At 48.5% G+C, this 19969-nt stretch overlaps 1 protein-coding gene across 3 annotated transcripts in view; it reads left to right on the top strand.

Annotated features, from left to right (window-relative positions):
* LOC143425085 (uncharacterized) overlaps positions 1–3812 on the top strand; it is a 286080-nt gene extending 282268 nt beyond the window's left edge. For all 3 annotated transcript variants that reach the window (XM_076897576.1, XM_076897577.1, XM_076897578.1), the window contains one exon: positions 3373–3812. In XM_076897576.1, the coding sequence (XP_076753691.1) occupies positions 3373–3545 (173 nt within the window). In that variant the 3' untranslated portion in view covers positions 3546–3812. The remainder of the gene's footprint in view (positions 1–3372) is intronic.
* The last annotated feature ends 16157 nt before the right edge of the window (positions 3813–19969 follow it).

The raw sequence follows: 19969 nt of genomic DNA, 5'->3' as shown, positions 1-19969 counted from the left end.
CTTTAAATGTCCACGCGAAAACGTGCGGTCGAAAATTAATTAAGAATCATACCTCGTTAAAATGCGAACTGCTGCGCACTCGCTCTCTCTCTCTCTCCTCTCTCACTTTCTTACATTAAAATATTAAGATTCAATTCGACCGTATTTCAAGAAGAAACAGCGATACAGTTATTGCGAAATCGCGTCAAAGCCACGCTTCGTTACTGCGTGTCGTCTTTAATTAGCATTTATCGCGAATCCACTTGCCACGGCTACCTAATAAACCGTATCGGAGTAGCGAGCACTTTTATTTCGCGATCGATAATTTTCGCTTTAATAAACGCCGTTAATTTAATCGAGAATTTCTCACGGGATCACGACCTTCTTTCACCCCACCCTCCACCCTTTCTCTTTTTCATTAGCCAGATTAGAGAGCATTTCGTAATTGAATTTCAATCTCACGGACGGACAAGTGAATCCGTGCAGCGGTTTCGATCGACGGTTGGTTCGCGGCGTCGCAAAAAGTCACGGCGTCCTCCGCGGTATCGTGGAAAATTGGTGGGAAAACGACGCTGGGCGCCCAATACCGATCCCGGCTGAAATGTAACAGAGGATTTATACGCGCCGCGACATCAGAGTGACGTTACAAATGAGTGGCTAAGTTCGCTGTTGCGGTTAATTAATGGACCCCGGGACGGTGTAACGCGGCGTTAATCTATGGTGCAACGAACGTAACGTAGCTGAAGGTAAAAATCCGATCAAAATGCATTAATAACAGGAGAATTAATGCCTTCTCGGCGGCGTGTTTGCCCCGGTGCCCGCACATCGACGTGCATCCGAGCGGTGCACGTGCACGCGAGCCCGCCGCGCTGGTGTCCGTGTTCGTGCCGCTCGTAAATGGACTAATTACTCGCAATTACGCAACGGCCGAGAGCCGCGCGGCTTTTTTCCCCGTCATTAGTTTCTTCGTATTCCCAGCGAATTACATAATAATATCCAGCCGATGGGCGTCGGGACGTTAAAACGGCTGATTTAGATGTGTACCAACCATCGACGGCTGGGTTTCGGTCTGCGCTTCGATCGCGTCTCGATCCTGCGGTTAAATAATCCGCGCCTCCACGACTCCACGTCCCCTCCCCCGTCCCTTACATCAAACGGATACCCTCGAACTGTCGTCGATCGCAAGAAGATCGTTCGCAAAAGCGTCGATTATCGAAAACGATCGTGACCAATTTGATTAGCGACAGCCGTGATTAATCCGTTAACGAGCCCCGTCGAGCCGGAACCGTACCACCTGCGTTCGATTCCAGATTTATGGAACGGATAATGGTGTCTCAATCGAGCACCGATCTACATCGATCGGAGCAGCGACGAAAAACGTAATACCCCAGCGGAGACGAGGATACGAACGGTGGCTTCGAACGAGATAGATGCTCCTGATGCCGCGTCGCTGTCCCGTCGCAGCCCGCGACGGCCATTATCCGCGTCTGCTCGCCCGGTTTAATGGGATCGCGCGGTCCCCTCGATCGGACCGTACGATTTTCCCCGGCTCGTCTTCGTCTCCAGCTCTCGAGCGGCTGAACTTGACGGCGATTGCGTGATCGAGTTGTGACCAGGCTGTTTCTACATCTAGACGGCTCGACGACGGCCACGCTTTCAGCCCCCGTGAGCCCTCTTACTTTCGTTTCCCGCGCCGCCCCTCCTCGCCCTCTGCCCCCCTGTTCCCGCCTTTCGCGAGCACGCCGTGCCGTTCTCTTTCTTCGGCAAATCGCGCGGAACACCGGCTCGAGGAACACGCTCGACGACTCCGCGTACAATAGAGGAGAGCGACGACCAGTTTTCCGAGGCATCCGCAGTCGTTGCAACGCGCGACAGCTGTCACGACGTCCTTACAGCCTGCGAAAGAGGGTGCAACGGGCCACGGATCGACGAGGGTCGAGGATAAACGCGCTGGCGTACTTGGCGACGTGAGTCGCGGACCGGATGAACGCATCTGCATCGATTGGCGATTTTATGGCGACGATGAACCGCGCATCGCGCGATGAATCTTGTTAAATACCGTTGCGAGTTGAGGATTATGATCGTAAGCGAGATTGTCAGGGGTTGTTGTAGCCTCCAACGGATCTTAATCCGATGGTGGTTTGTAAAAAATGTCTCTGAGGAATCGTGGTACAGGGTGGTTCCATTTAGACTCGTCGAATTTTAGGGGCAGGCTAATTTACCGCGTCGTTCGTGCGTTTTACCGTTCCCTCGTTCGATATCTCTGAGTAACGATACTTTGTTCCGTTGGGAAGCACTCGCGGGATCATTAGAAGCCAGCCAGGTGCGTAAAGACCGGCGAATGGCCGGTGTCACTTTTCAATTATATCTTTCGATCGTAAAGTTAAAAACTCGTAAAACATCATATCCCTATAAATTGTCCAAGGACGCGGACTTTCGTTCGCGCTGGGGAATAAGTGGCCGTTCTAAGGGGATTATGAAAGGGATTGGGCGTACGTGTAGCACCACGCATCGGCCCGTAAATCTGAAGCGAGCCCAGCGCGTGGTTTTATGTTTCACTGCGTTTACGCTTCCTATTACTCTTTGAACGCGAATTATTCAACAACGCGGAACGATCGTACGCGCGTCGGTTTTTCTTTTTTTTCACGCGTTTACTCGCGAACGCAATCCGGCGATCGCCGCTCCGATTGCAGTCATCGATTCGATGAATCGGAGCACACGGGCATCGTTCATTGCCAATGAGTTACCACTAAAATACAAAGAGAAACGAATGAGATTCCATTCTGTAAAAGAAGGATCCTGCAATAAAACTTAGCAGTTATTATTAACACGTTGACGCACATTTTTTACTTTACGATCGCCCTCAGAAACACTTTTTTTCGATTGTTTATGACTGCCAGATGAAATCGGGTGTAAGTTGTATCGGACGGCTATAGACGTAATTTGCGTTAACGTATTAAACAAAGTATGTAACAAGTTATCAGTCATGAACAGCACTTAAATGATTTCAAGGAATTTATAAAAAATATTGACTAATTTATTTAATCATAGATTCTAAATTAATATTTTGTTATATTATATCTTTACTGGTATGATCAGTCAGTCGTCAGTATGATCGTCAGATTATTAATTGAATTTTTCGTTTGAAATAATTATCTACAAATCAGGCAACGTTCACACAAAAAATGTATGTCTTATACCGAACAGAAGTCGTATATCGCGCGAACAGGTTGCGTTCCAAAACAGACGTATACCAAGGTGCCGCCACAATGCGAAAAGCTTCGTCTCATCTTTTATATCGATATACCATCTCTGCATTGAATCCAATTTTTTTTTTGCTGTAATTTTGTACAAAATCATCTCTACACGTATAATTTCGCTGGTTTGTTGCAGGCGAGAAACCGTACCAGTGCACATGGGAGGGTTGCACGTGGAAATTCGCGCGCTCCGACGAATTAACGCGGCACTATCGCAAGCACACGGGCCAGAAGCCGTTCAAGTGCCATCTTTGTCAGCGATCGTTCTCGCGGAGCGATCATCTGTCGCTTCACATGAAAAGGCACTGATAAAGTGGCAAATCGTCTAGCCGTTTCGGGATGGAAGCATGGAGCTGACGAAGAAGGGAGAAAGGACGTGAATCGTGATCGTGGACGACGACGATGATTCTTTTTTTCTTTTACATTCGGGACCTGAAGAGCCTCAACCGCGGCCCGCGGATCGTTCCTCTGAGAACGGGGCGGGCCGGAGGCGGAAACTAGGAGAAAAAAAAATGAAGAAGCAAACGAATCGTTCATTAGGTTTAGTGGTCTAATGAAAGTATCATTGCAATTTAATATCGGTGGATGATCGTGACGCGGACCCGACAGCAATCGTTGCCGCGCGAGTCGTTGCAATTTCTCCGCTTTATTTCTTGTTAAATCGCCTCTGCCGTGGGCAGAGCATTGTTTTCGATTCGTACGTTTAGCGTAATGATTGTTGATATTTTAAATATTCGATGGAAATTTATTTATTCTTCGTGGATGTGTATTTATGGCGAACACGCGCGGAACGAAGCTCAGCTTCGAACGACGAGAGGGGTGAGGTCTGCGTAGCAGACGAGGAACCGATTGCTGCGGGTCCATCGCGCAACCGGCACGCGTAAACGCGTCGCTTCTGTTTTTATTTCTAGCCAATTTTTACTCGTTCGTAATTTCCAGTTTGTTTTCATTTTTTTTTTCTTTTTTTTTTGTATTGTACGATTAAATAAAAAAAGGCCAGCTCAACTAGTCTAGAGCACCATATTGTATCGTCTATTGCGAAGAATAGAGCCAGTAAAGGGGGAAAAATGAATAAATATCGTTAAGGTAATTAAACAGTTAATAAGTAAAGAGAATATCGAACTCCGGTGACGGAGCTTGGGACTTAGCATGCTCAGTTAAATAAACTACAAATCGTGATCGTTAAACATTTTTTAATGCATTAAATAGCGATTTATCAGATTATGCACAAAGAATTTCGCGTTTAGGGACGGACAATCATCGACGTTTTCATTCTAAACGAAAACAAAGGGAATTCGACGCTCTGAAAGCCAGTATTACGTGTGCACTAAGCAATAAAATCGTGTATACTATCGACGGCGTTGCGATGCTTTTTCGAGCCTTTTTTTCTCCCGTTCGATCAGGCAAAAAAATTCTTCGATCGGGACGCAAACAAGGTGCCAAAGTAGAAAGTGCAAGCGTATCGCGGGGAACCGAGAACGTTCATGGATACGTCACGCTCAATTGTAGGGGAAAAAAGGAAGGAGGGAAAAAAAAGAGCAGATCGAAGAATTATTTTTTAAACGCTTTTGCATCTCGTTCGTCCAACGCGATACAACATATTAGCCACGTATCAGGCGTCGTTGTGAAAAAAAGAAAAACAAAAAGGACGAGCCTTTCGAACTCGATTTCTGCACATTTTATTTTGGCATCTCCAGCTAGCTCAACGGATACGCATTCGAGGTCAATAAAAAGTATCGAAAGTCTGCTCGAAAAGCGAACGTGAGATCTTTCGTGGAAACACGCAGTACGCGCGTCTACGTTCCTCGTGGTTTTTGAGAAATGGTGTACATAGGGAGGAAATCGCAATCGTTGACGGCGCACCGAGTCGATCCGAATCACTCGAGGCCAAGGAAATCGAAAACGAGTATCGAAAGTGACGTTAACGAAGGGTAGATTCTGTAGATCGGACCGCATCGGCTCTGTGCGTCGAAAGTGAAAGCACGGGCTATCGTCACGCGATGCATTCTTAAATGATGCTGTTCGCGAGAAAAAAAAAAAGTGTAGCGGAGAACGCGTTTTCTTCTAAAAGGTTGGTTGGCCACGATGAAAAATGTCTCGCGACGGTGGATACGCGTATATTTTTGCTTTTTTCGCGAGCAGCTACGTCGAGCAGGAGTTTCGCGTGGCATTAGTCAGACGTATCGTACGAGAATCGGATAGCTCGTATCGCGAGCGTGTAAATAATTTAGAAACCTTGAGTAACGCGACGTTTCTGTACGTACATACATCGCATGTATAGCATTCCCCCATTTTCTTCGAACCTGTGTCTCCTTTTTATTTCTCTCTCTCTCTCTCTCTCTCTCTCTCTCTCTTTCTCTGTCTCAATTTCTCTCCCTCAATTTCTCTCCTTTTCCTTCACCCGCCGCGCGAGCAACGCGGCAGAAGGTAGTTGAAAATCAGAAAAAAAGCAAAAAAAAGTAAGGAAACGTAACGAAACTGTTTGGAACGCTAGTTGAAAAGAAAAGGAAAAAATGAAAAAAAGATGGAACAAGATGCCAGTATATGTTAGAGCCAGTTTATACCGTTAAAGGGATGAAAGAGGAGCCTCTACGTGTAAGATTAGCGCGAAGATTGATAAATTAATACTTGTTACGTGTTGTATTTTGATAGGGAATAGTGCCTTTTAACATTAAGGAAGAGAACGCTGCGCTAGGCCTTAAGTATACTGCTAGTGCCTTAAGTCACGCGAATCTTCGTGCTTATACACGTTTCATAACGCGACCATTTGAATCCTCGTCCGGAGGACCAGCGAGATATATCGAGGCTCGTGGAAATCGTGCGCTCCACGGGATTCCCAATACAGCTCTCGTCTACGAACGAAATTTTACTAACACTTTTACTCACCGCATACACCACTCGACTCGATCGCGCAATCTTCGAACGTCTTTATTTGGTCATCGCACCTCGTATTCAGATTCTTCTCGCTCTCGCTGTTACTTTTCCACTCGTCGTTGCCAGTCACCGTCTTCATCCTTCTCCGACGCCTACAATTTCTCACAATTCTATCCGAGCGATCGATCGCGGAGAACGAGTTTACGTCCTTGGACTATCCGCGCGAGGCGTTCGCCAGTTCGAGGAGCATCCGTTCCGTTCGCAGCCGCCGGTAAGCGACACGCCTCGTCGTAACGACCCGCGAACGAGCGATTCGCACCCCTGGTCGACCGTATGAATAATTTTCGCCCGATCGTCACCGCGAAATTCGATCCGAGAACGGACGAGGTGCCACCCAGGATGCAGCTCTGAACGATCTTGATGACTGATACCGTTGTACCTGCCTCTCCTGTACAACGGTAGGGAATTTCTTGAGCGGTGCAGCCGTCAGTAATCTGAGCGCACCACGGCCGATGAGAAATGCACACTGACGTCATGCCGACACCCTCTTTGATCATTATCATTTTTTCTTCTTTTCCCGCCACGAGCTCGTGCCGGGTCGCGTACGCTCCACGGCGATACATCCTGACGTCGAATATCGATGTTGTACTTCCACCTTGGGACGATTAATTCGGGCTAATTGTCGGCGGGACGGGATAAAACGATACCGTTTCTTGTTAACTCTTAGCCGAGAGGACGGCCACGTCGTTCCTCATCCCGCGGTTTTATTTACGAGCAGCGCGCTTTCTTTCGAAGCCTCGATTAGACGAGCCACGGTACTGGGAATATTTCGCGCGCGGACCTACGATCATTTCTATTTCGTTGTAAACAATTTTGGGAAAACGGAGAAAAAGGGACGCAGAGGATCTTAGAAATTGTGACTTGAATGAGAAACAATTCGTTTGGATAGTTGGTATTTTAGGACGAAAAAAAAAGATAGGATATAATATTTTCTTATTAGTACAGATAAGATAGAGAAACGAGAACGTATTGCAATAAATATTTCCAGTATCGAATGTACGGAGACGAACTGCCACTCTCGATTCAAGTAGCCTCGTCGCTTAACTACATTCCAATCTTAGTAATAATTCACGTGACAAGCACAGTGATCGTCGTTAAATTGTCGTGGAATATTCGCTGAAAGACGAGAGATCGGAACTGCGGTGTCTCCCCGGAGAAGTACAGTGATCTGTAGAGAGTTGAATCGAATATTCCTCGAGTACAGACATTCCCAAATCGCGCTGCGAAGGATAGGGCTCGCGCAAACCCGGACGAAGCGCATCGACAATTTGTGTTTCATGTTAATGCGAGGCTATTCAGTCTCCCGTAGAAGGTGAACCATCAGTGGAACAGGGAAACGGGTATACCAGGAGTTGAACGCGACCGATTTCCTACGGAGGCCCCACCTAGAGGGAATTAGCATTTCAAGTGCCTTAACAGACGTCAACTGACAACCAACTAAACGCGTTCGAATTAAAATCACCTTCCGCGTATCGAGCGGACAGCTTTCGACCGCTCGATCCCGCGTACCTCGGTTGAAAACCGCGATGCTAGCCGGCGAGAGCACAAATAGGTTGCCGTGAAATTTTCATTTTCGTTGACGATGATTAATGCGAGCACGCCGAGGCGCAGGTATTTGCGTACGTCCCGACGATTTAGGAATGCCGGAAATCGGTCGAGAGATTTTAACACGCGTACTCGCGAGAATACCAAGCCCCGCGTGCGAGTTCGCTTTTACGCGAGTTCTCTCGAAACGAGAGGAGTCGTTCGAATTTAAGGATAAAACCCTCGTGTAAAGGAATAAGCGCGGAGAGCCTTTCAAAATTGCAACCCTCCAACGTCGATCGTTCGAACAGCTGTTGCTCGATCGTTTGACGGGTGTCGACGTACCTGAATTCGTTGTTAGATTCTTCGTTTAATCGTAATTCTCGCGCGCTTACAACGGGCTGCACGAAGGAAATTCCACTCTCGGGGTGTGTTTATAATTTAAGAGGTGCTTTTTAACGAGCGCGTTCGGGCGATGTTTAATGGCCACGCGAGAATATCGAGCGAGCGAGCCTTTGAAAACGTGTCTGACGAAAGAAAGAAAATAAAAAGAGGAAAGAGGAGGGGTAAAAAAAAGACGTCACGATATATCGAGGATATAGCTGACAGGTCAGTCCGTCAAACTAGCGATGATTCCCCATTCTTCGCTTCAAGGGCCAGTAATAAAATGATACACATAACGTCACGTACAACAAACACACAGACACACGGGAATACATCAGTCACTCACACGCGTACACCATGGCGAGCGCGGACTTCACGTATAAATTGCATCCTTAATTTGCGATCATGCGCGGTGCTCAATCTTTCTTGGTGCTTTCGTACGTTGAATTTGACGTGCGTACATATACATCAACGTGGACAATACGAGGTCGATTCTTAAAGATCCATTACGCAGGAGCGCGAAAGGGGTATCGTGGCAAGGAGGTGTGCGCACGTGTCCGCGTCTAGGAGATGTCGATCCGCATAGGGGAACGAGAAGCAATAGCAAGTAATATATTTATACACGTAGTTAGGGATTACACGAGGAGTCGTGTACAACGTTCTTGTTCGCTCGTTACGCAGCGGCGACGTTAAAACCCGACCGCTTTCGGTGAAAGCGATCGTTAAGGAGCGAACTTAATTGGCCAATTTGATTTCGTCTCGCGAAAGACAACGCGTTTTAATGTGGTCCAAGAATCTCCGACGACGGAAGGATAACCACGTGAACCGATCGACGCGAAAAAAAAAGAAACTTGTTGCGTGCACGTTGCGAAACGGTTTAAAGGGGAGGGTTAAAACGGAACTACTAGATATCGTAAACGATGGCGGAGTAACGATATACTACTTGTACATAGTATGTAAAATTATCCGTTGATTATCGGTTGATGGACGAGCAGCGGATCAGCGTAGCATAATTTCTCTCGCAATAATGTAATCAATGGGGGCCAGTAATTCTCTCTCGGATCTCGCACGGATTTATACACTGCGAGGCGCGTGGCGTGCCCTTTTTTTCTCAGCAATCCTTTCGCACAGTCGCATATACAGACATGTACTACACACACACACACCCAGACAGAGTTTCTCACGCGCGTGTTTCTCAAGGCGTGTATACGCGTGCGGGCATCGTCGCTCGATTTCCGTCGGACCCTGTGTCTCTTCGTCCCCTGGCGATCGAGGTTGAAAGGCAGCGACCGCGGTTTAAAGTCTCGTCGATCGCGATCGAAGTATCCGGACAGTGTCTGTGAGCGTGTACACGCCTTTCGTTGATCGTTAACGGAGGGAGGAGGGCAGGAGGGGAAGCAAGTGGAGAAATGATCGAATCTCGCGCGGAAACGCGCGAACGATTTCAGGTTCCTAGTGCAGGTGTCGAACGATCGCGTTCGATGGGAAACACGAACGTTTAGACCCTGGGACCCGCGGATTCTCGACGAACGTGTTTTCCTGTTGGACGCTTGGCACACACGCGCGGACGCTCGGCTGTCGTCGATGTTGAGAAAGTTCAAGGGGCGGTTTTTAACTGTCGCGCGCCACCAACTATTACTTTATAAGGATATCTACTGTATATGTCGCGTAGAGTTGCGTAGGACCGATAATATAATATATTACATTACGACTCACTGTATAAACGAAGGCATTATTATAACTTTGTACTTTCTAATTACTATTAACCGCGTCGCTTGAGGACGGTCGCTGAATTCGTAATCGCGCGCACGTCGGCAGGGGAGGTTCGTTTTTAGTGCATTAAAAGAAAAAAAAAAGGTATATATATATATATTATATATATATAAATAAAAATCTATCTATATATACATATATAGATAAAATATAGTTATATATTGTAAATGTGGTTGTAATCTTATTACTGTTATATCGATATATCGATGTCCTTGATTTGGATAATTTATTTATTGCGATGCGAAGCGAAACGATGAGCGTGTAATTATTGTATACCGGGGCGAAACGGAAGATGGACGAATGGCGGGAATACTAATTACGAAGTAATACCGAGATATTATTAATACGCACGAAATGATATATTTATATGAACGTTATCGGCGTGAGAGGCGCGCACCTGAGAGGCGCGCGTCCTCCCGCCGCGCGAACGAAGTCCTAAAGGATGCGAATCACATTCGCGTCGGCACGGTTCAGCGGATATTTAAATATATTCTACTTCGCGATTCCTACCGTGGAAGTAAAAAGGAAAAAAACAATTGTTGTATCGTAAGAGGGTCGGAACCGTGGCCCCGTACGTGTCCGTTTAATAAATTATATTCGTCGGCCCGCGAGCACACGCATCGTGGCGACGCGCGTGTCCCGTGCGGTACAATATCGCGCCTGTCGATAATTTTATTATCGAAATGATGGTTACATATTTTAGATAATCCTATTATCATTATCATTATTACGATTCTTATTATATAATTGCTACTATTACTATTATTATTGTATTTGGCAGGGTTACGACATTAAAATCGTAAAAAAAAAGACACTACTCGCCTCTGTCTCTCGTCACCCGAAATGCAATCAATCCCTTATCCTCTTAAATCGCGCGTGATCGAAGTCAGTCACAGCGATCCTTCTCCTCAACAAACGCGTCCGCGTCCTCGTCAACGTTTTACCCTGTTGCGCGTCAGTTGGACGCGTATCGCGGTACGATAAATAAAGCCTTAAATCTGCGCAAAGCGACGGTGGATGGTTTCTGACAACCAGCCAGTCACAATACGATCATTAGGCTATTTTCCAGTGTGCAGCGCCCTAAGACGCAATATCTCTGGCTCGAGAGCCCGCGTATTTGTCCCGTCTGGCAACAAGATTTCTGCGCACTGGTATTCCGCTAAGTTGTAGGTAGCCTCCGTACTAGGTAAGTACAAATCCTACCGTATACCTCCGGGAGAATTTGTAGTCCGAACGGCGGCTATAACCGAGGCCATAACTTAAGCGGAATACCGTCGTTGATTCCAGTCCCTACGCCGGAATTCCCCTCCTGCGCCGCGCGGCCACCGCCGCGCAGCAAATCGCGTGGATATCGACGACCGTCCGCGGCGTCCGTCCGCGTTTGATCGACGTCTCCCTCGACGGGCCCGCTGGTCGTCGTCCGCTTCGTAAATGAAAGCGTGTCGATCGAACGGATCTCGAGCGGGTATAATTAATCGGCCGTACGCGTTTTACGACACCGCGCTCTCGACGGTTCTCCACCGTTCTCCAGTGTTCCCCTCCCCTCCTTTCCCCGCGTTGTTCGCCGCGCTTGCAGCGTTTCGCGATTCGAACGAAAACCACGACCGTGCGACGAACGCCCCGGAGCCTTCTCGACTCCAGGTCGAATCAAGTTCTCGGGCAGCGTCGGGAAAAAACTGTACTGGTAACAAAATCGCTTATGGTAACGGTGATAAGAAACTCGCGGTTAGGTTCGCGGCATTCACATTGCGGCCACGTGCCTTTCCATTGACAGTATTTATTGATAGAAGAAACTGGAGCGCGGGATATTCAGCGGGAGAACAAGAAACGTGTACCAGGCCAGGCTGGTGGATATCGAGCGCTCTCGTTGGTTGTCGCAAGAAAACGTAAGCTCAAAATTCACCGCGAGATCTACACGCCGGTTTGCCTGCGTTACGTTGAAATTTAGGTGCCCAGGAAAGATCGTGGACGTAGCGTGTGCCTGTACAGCCGACGAGAGATTTCGAATCGCGCTCCTCGTGGAAAGACACGCGGCGCTATACAATTCGTCCGGGTGCCCCGCGTGGATAATACCACGATCTTTATCTGCCTCCATAGAAACGGGTCGAAACTAAAAACGAACGATCGAACCGAGAAGGCGGGTCGCGCGGTTCCAGCCGACGCGGTGTACGCGCGCGGCGAGCGTGCGACCGCCTATATAGATCATATCGTTAATTGAAAACGGTGAAGGGGCGGCTGTCGGGAACAATAACGAGATCCCGTGGAAAACGCGCATTCGCACGCCGCAGGTTTCGAAAGAACGATATCTGCATGCCGTCGAGGAGCAGCCGCGCACAGAAACCGATCGATGGTTGCGGCACGCATCTCCCTGGAATCGCGGACCAGCCGCGGCGTGCATCGAACCGCACGCTCTCGAGCTTTTTACCTGCCTCTCGCTCCTCTTCTACATCGCAGTCTCCATAATTGAATTTACGAACGAAGACGCGCGCTTGTACCCGCGTCGTCCGTTTTCTACCCCGCTCGACGAGCGCTCGTGACGTTTCCACCACGTCCCCAGCCGGAAACACCCCGTGACGCTAATGACGGCGTAACTAACCGACGTCGAGCCCGTATTTCTATTAACCGTCCGCTTAACTATCAACAAAACGGTTACAAATTGGCGGGCGACGGCGAGAGCGAACGGCGAGCGAAAGCGGGACGGAAAGCGAGCGGGGACTGGGCCGCCGCGAGTGAAATGTACGCGGTCCGTCGTCGCTCGGATCGGACGTATCGGTAATTAAATTTACTAATAGAAATTACAGGGTATCGGCGGAGAGAGAGATGAAGAGGGACAGGTAACGGATGCAACGGCGGAACGTTGATTACCGTTGGGCCGGTAATTGGGCCGGCGACCGACGAAAGAGGAGAAAGAGAAGAGTTATTGGGTACAGGGTCGATCGCTCGCTCGCACGCAATTAGCAACACCGATTCCACCGAGACGATACTCCTCGCGTTCCCCCAGAACCGAACGATAAGCGGTAAATTAATGATTCATAAATCGCGTACACGGTAATCGATCAACTTTTTACGCTATATTGGTTTCTAATACGTCCGTTGGACGGATCGATCGTGTCTGATTAATGAATTAACGCGATCGGAAATTTTCCGATATTAACTACTCCGATCTTGGAAAAGGCTCTCGTTATACGAACTCGGTGGAACAGATCGAATCGATCGGTCGCACTTTCTGCAAATCTTTCGAACCCCATCGCGTAGCGCATGATTGATGCTTCGACTTTATGGAAATCAAATAATTCGTACGTGGAACCTGTCAATTTGACTTATGAGTGGCAACGTCTTTATTTGTCGTATTTCAAGTTGCTTCGATGTTAGTGTCTCGTGGAGCGTCGCTGTCACTTTCAAATTTGCTCTCTATTACTTTAATTTTTCGATTTCTTGTACACAATACTACGTCACGATCGCCATCACTGCTTTCATTTTCTGTGTCGCTAATTTCTTCGCGATTACAATCGATCTCGATCGAGTTAACTTCACTTCTGATTTTCGTTATTGGAGAGCTTGCAAAACATAAAATTGCTAAAAAGAAAAATTCAAATTATCATATGAAAACGTCTCCAGCGCAAACGCAATAGTAGAAATGTATTCTTTCACAAAATTCCCTGTCTTTATCAAGAATGTAACCGAACGACGCTATCCGCAGGCTCAACGAGGCGATCGAGACGATTCCAGTGGACGTGTTTGGATACTCCTGGCGGTGTAAACCGTGGCAAACGTCATTTATCACCGGTATCAATTTTTTCCCTCGCTCGCGAACGATAACGCGAAAAAAGTCGCGGATAAGGATAGACCGCGTAAAGCCAGCGTGATTATCGTTACTACACTGAAATATACGTTTGCGTATAGTTGAACGTAACGAATGGCCCGGTGTGTCCGCGCTCGTTATTAATCGTCCTGGCTAGCTCGCGTAGATACATATTTGTCATCATTAGTGGGTGCGAGGCGCGGGTACGCTCGTACGTACGCGAAAGGTACAATTCGCGGCTTATAAAGCCATTGCGCTTAGAAACGTCGGCTCCGTTTATCGGGTCGCGATTGTATCTCGCGACGAGCTTAAGCGTCGATGAGTCAGATCGGTCTGTACACTCTCGACGGAGCGAATAAGAATCGCTGGGACCTTCGACTAAATTTCAATCGTAAGCAGCTGTTATCAATCGCCTCGGATCGTGGAAAACCGCTCGTAAGGTCATCATCGTTTCGAACGACGCGCGAACCAAAGCGAGACATCTTTCCGCGGCATCGCGCGTCGTTATAAATCATGGCTCGCGGCGCGCATTCGCGGCGAGCCCGTCTGATTGCGGTTACGAACAAGGGATCGGACGGTGCACGGTGCGGGCGATCGTTACTCGTTAAAAAAAAAAGAAGCGACGATGCGATTTCAGCGTTAGAAAGTAAATTACGAGAACGTCCGCGTCTCGTAAACGCGGGACTGGCGCTCGCGACAATTAATAGATTTCGTTTTACGCGTTTGCCATGAGATCGTCACGATGCAAATTGAGACCTCGCTTCTGGACGTGCACGAAAGCCTCTCATTTTCGTTCCACTCTCTATCGGGACTCGGCGTTGATGCGAAATAAATAATATGGTAATTTAATTATATTTTAAATTGATGCACCTAAAAGCGGTTTTTATTGGGTCGTTAACCATAAATGCCCTGTTACGAACACGAACGACTACGATTAAAGCAATTACGCTTATTATGAAAACGGCTGCCGGGCTTATCGCATATTTTCCGATCGGTTAGCCGCAAATAATTGATCGTATCGCGTGATTAAAGACGAATAAAATGCGTAGTGCGATCGCCGTCGAACGGTACACCAGCATCGTGAGAAACGATCAGAACGCGTACTTCTACTGGGACGTTCGGGTTTCGACGACTTTGCCTCCCTCTTTATGGAAATCCCCGCGAAGATACGAATAAAAAACAAACGTAACGCATTCCCATCTCGCGGGAGCGCATTGCGAAATGACTGCAGCTTAGAACAAATGACAATTTTATCGTAATCGCCCCGTTTATTTCACAATTTCGAACCAGATATGGTCGCGATACGTGTGTATTATCGATCGTTTCTAAAACGACCGGTATAAATTCCTTCGTCTGTCCAATGGCATACTAATACCCTTTATGGTGTCACCGTTGATTCCATCTTGCATAGTCCAAGTCAATTGCGAAGGAGTAACATTCTCGCTCGAAAAATCCTCGCGACCATTCTCGCAACCGGAATGGTATTTCGATCATTGCATAGATTTCCATCTGAACGGAAATAAAAATGAGTAAATAAATGAACGAATAGAATATCCGTTCCTTTTTCTCTCTCGCGAAACGAATCATTCGTCGAGACACGGAAGCATCGTCGCCGAATTTGCATGCCCGATAAAATGGCACCGGACTCGCAACTCACGGATAACGAGGTAACTTTGCGAAACAAAAGATCGCGGTGCACGCCGGCGGACATAAGCGGACACGCGCGCCTGCATTTCTACGAAACCACCGCCGCGGAAAGTAACCGGCTAGCTCCATAACGCGTGTCATATCTCGCGATCTTTACGAGGGAGCTGATCATTCGACGACGACGGACACGAGCTACCGGCGCGGCGAGAAACCGTGGACGAACTTGAGCGTGCACCAATGGAAACGGGCGAACGTCGCGGAGGACCGCGGCCAGACCGGGGGCTGACGAGTCTGTCCACCGTAATCGCTGAATCGTCGACGAGCCTGAAGACGCGCTGAAGGGCTCGTTTGATTGATTATCTCGCGTCGACGTCTTCCTCGAGAGATTATCCTTAACTCGTATCGTTCGAGAGGATCTTCTGGGCGGAATCAATGATCATTGGGGCCACGCGATAGCGAGGAACAATCTTATCGAGAGGGACTCGATTCAGCTTCGATCACGCGACGAAACGTAAACTTTCAGCTACTTTTCTGTACTCGTTACTAGATACGAATATGCACGCGCGATTTGATCGCGGAGGCAATTAAGTTCGTCGCGAGGGAATTAAAAATTATACCATTTACGCTCACACGGACAGGCTCGATAGACGTTGAGCAGTTTAATCAGCGATGACCATCGATCATCGTCCCCCTCGCAACAGCGTCAAAACGTTCCCCCGAGAAACATCTCCTTAAAAGCATCCAAAAGGCATTCCATGAATTTCTCGATCGCGATCCCCGTTTCTTCGCAAAGGGCCGCGGTGACGTTTGCGATGACGCTCGTCCGTGTCCGGCGACAGGCAAATGAGTAATTTATTGCGGCCCAACGGACGAGCCGTCCCGTTCCCTCGCTTATTTTTCCCTCGTTTTGTTCCTTTTTTTTTCGCAGCGCGGTCTTCCGCGTCGCGGCGAGCCTCTCTACCAACGGCTACCGGCGGCGACCTCTATCTGCAGTCTCGAAACAGCTTTTCAGGTTTAAGACCGAGAGCCTCGTGTCACGTTTCCCACGGCAGCTGAACCGGCGAGCGTGGTTGCATACACGCGCGTGTATACGTACGCACGGGCAAGAAACCGACGCCGCCGTAAAATGTTCTTTACGCATTTCGCAGCTCCCTCTTAGGCGAACGACGAAAGGGAGCACGGTGCGCGAACGTTCCCATTTTTCTATCAGGCCGCCTCACCGTACGGGATCGAGCAGATTTATGTTTATCTCGCGCTACCCGACAGATATAATAGACTCAACAGTGGGCTCGAGATTCCGCCGTCGAGATTTTAATAGCCCCGCTCTGCCTTTCGGTCGCGTCTCTCCTGCTTTTGAAATTCTTGCATAACATTTACCATCGTCTAATGTACGTACCGTGCGTGCGTATCTCTCTTCCGTCGCGTTCGTCCCTCTTTTCGCCGCGGAGGAGCGCGTTTATGTAAACGAGAGCCTTCCCGGGTACGCGTACGAAGGAAGGGGGGATACTTCTTGGCTTTGGCGGTGGCGCAATCGGTTTCAAGGAGTGTCACGAATGATAAGCACGTTTCACGGTAGCCAAGGTTGCAACGAACGAATTCAGTTGCACAATTACGCGAGCCACTGAAATCAGTTCACTGGCACGGTAGAAAGGTACGCGCCAAGCGCGAGCGTCGCTGCGATTATTAGCTTTGCGTTTTACCTTAACCAGTTGCACGGGAGCGCCGCGATACGGGACGCGTATCAAGGTTCCGTGAAACGCCGATGGGATTCGACGTTTCCTCGTCTCGATGGAATGCGGCTCGAATCTGTCTCGCCGACAAGGCCGCGTAACGCTTCTGTTTCTTCGTCTCGCTCGACGTTTCGAGTTAAACGAGGAACAGCTTCGGCTGGTGACTCAAACGCTCGTGATAGATTCCCAATTTGGGAATAGAGACGCGCATCGGCGTTCGGACGTTTTCAGCACCAGCTGGATCCTTCGAACGAGGCTTATGGGTTAAACGGACGACTGGGAAAGTAATAAAAAGAACCTGTATCCCCGTGAAAAATCTCGCAACCGGAGAAACTTGAACCAACGCCAAAAGAGTAGCATCGCGTCGGGAGACGACAGCCTCAGCTTGACTACTAATTAGACTTACGGCTGAAAACTGGAACATTCGGTGGCTCGAATCGCAATCCTCGCAAAGTTACCTTCGATATTTAAAATAGCATTACCACGGAAAAGCTGATTAAAAGGTCACCGCGAACGCCTTAAAGACCACCGCCACTGAGCGAAACGAGCGTCAAACTCCCCAGTGGTATCGCCGGCGAGGAGGAGATAATACTTTATTGCTCGTTTCTGGCCACCGACTGCGCGCTCCGCTGTTTCTGCGCGCCTCGTCGAATTCAATTATAGGGAACGCTGGCTCGGTTGCTATCGTTTCTGCTAATTTCACGATTCATTAAAAACGACGAGCCGATCGACGTGCGCGCGATATCAATTATTTGCCCGCCATACCGGCTACGGATTAGGCGCGGGTTGCGCGAATTCAACGTTTATCGGGCGCGAATCTTGAGCCAGCCACGGGCAGAGCGGGATGAAATCGCGAAACACACGCTCCCGCGAGTTTTACTGCTCGCCGCGGGTAATTTACGCTCGCGCCCGTCCAGACGAGAGTGTTTCGACATTGAAGCGGCGCGCACCAGGGATCGCGGGTAGAGATGGAAAATCAACGATGTGTAACTTTTATGGAACGTCCGAGACAATGTTGCAAAACTGCTTGGGAGGCTCGCCAGGGAGAGCGTAGATGAATCAGAGCGATAGCGTCGAAGATGGTGCTTCGATTGCCGAGAGGCGTTTACTCAATTCGCTGCGAGGAAAAAGTGGAGGACTCGGAATTTCGAATGAACTTCGGCTGAATTGATAATCTTGGTTGATCTCAACTTCTTGACGCGATGGACCACGCGAGGTCACTCAATTCGAGATCGTTTCTGGTGCTTGGCGTTGTTTAATAGTTCGCGTCACGAATAAGCGTTGACAGGTTCTGGTCGATACCACGGTGGGTGGAAACGGAGCGTCCCCTGCCCCTGCGATTAACGAACAGCAACTATTTAATAAAGGTTTTTCGAGGCGCAGTTTAGGCTTATTTCCCAATTGATGCACTTGACGGACGATGCGTATGCAGTTAAACCGGCCAATCTATAGCGTTACTCAACCTGTTTTTAACAAGATATTTCCGTATTGTCGCGTTAGCGCACGCACACTACGTACGTAAAACCGTTTCGACCCGCCCCTGTCCAGTCATGTCAGCGCTAAATGAACCATCAGGGCCGCCATAAATCCTCGGACTATCAGATGAGCAGCCACGGACTTGCCTGTCCCGGATATAACGAGGGACCACCGCCCAGCGTAATGGAAGCACTCTCCGTCGACGCTCGAAAGATACTTTCGAGATTGTTGGACCACAACCCTCCCCTCCGTCCTTCTCGACGAACCGACCGCGGCTGATGCGATCTAACGCCACGTGGGACTCTTCCAACAGCCCGTTTCTCTAATTCCATCGAAAACTACTGGCGACTTGGAACGCTCGAGTACGTTTGAAAAGGAATAACAGCTATAAGTTCGCGAATCTTGTCGAACATTTATCAAAGTCAACGCGAGCGATCCCCGACGAGATCCGTCGGAAAGAGTGCCGACCTGACCAAGGCCGAATAAAGGCGGGGAACATTGTTAATTACACAGCCGCGCTGGTATCGATATGGCTACCGTAGGAGTAACCCAGCCAGAGTGGCCAGCAGTAAAGATGGCATCGTGCACACTAACGAGTAACAAGTGGCGTGACGTTTCAGTTAGGCTTTCGTTCGCGATCTGTGCGCGAGACTGAGAGGAAGATATCGGTATGCCACGACCAGGCTGCCTATCGTCTCACCTTCGGGCTCTAATTAACGCTGAGATTCATTATCGACACCTCGTTGCCCCGTCGGCCACCGTCTTAATTTAGGGTTCAATGTTTTCCATCATTTCGCCCCGCATGCCACGTGAACTTTTTTATACGAATAAATTACGAGCTCGAGGAGGTGGAAAAGAAAATGGAGGGATCGTAGCCGTTAGTCGTGGATCGCGCGATCGAACTGCGATAAGGCGTTGTTGAGACACTGTTTCTAGCTTCTCTTTTTTCTCTCTCTGACGTTCTCGCGTTGAAAATTTGTACTCTGGTTCTGGAGAAATGGGGCGATTCGAAGATAGCGTTGGCGGAACGGAAATTTGTTCGAGGCACCGTTAACAAATGGTCCTCTCGGTTCGAGCCATCATTTGTAAGGCGCAGCTTACTTTGCATGTATGCATCCGCGGGCCGCATTAAGTTAGTTACGCTTAAATGCAAATTGACGCGTTAATCGATCTGTTCCGACTTCGGAACTCTGTGTATAATGAATCTCCGTGCAAGATCGAGCTAACCCGAAAACGGTGTCATCGTTGCCCCGTGAAATAGCTGCCGTATGGTCGCATCGTTCGAATCATTCGTTATCAGCATTAATAATGTAACGTGGTATTGTAACATACCTACAACCATTTTTCTCTTATCATTCAGATTGTCATATTGAATGCAAAAGTGACGAACACTGTTGAATTATTTCGAATAATAGAGTCTCTATTGGTTCAAGCGAACTTCCAACTGTTTGTGCTTAGGGACC

This window comes from Xylocopa sonorina, chromosome 7, assembly GCF_050948175.1.
Source record: "Xylocopa sonorina isolate GNS202 chromosome 7, iyXylSono1_principal, whole genome shotgun sequence".
Classification (NCBI taxonomy): domain Eukaryota; kingdom Metazoa; phylum Arthropoda; class Insecta; order Hymenoptera; family Apidae; genus Xylocopa; species Xylocopa sonorina.
This window is presented reverse-complemented; position numbering and strand designations above follow the sequence as displayed.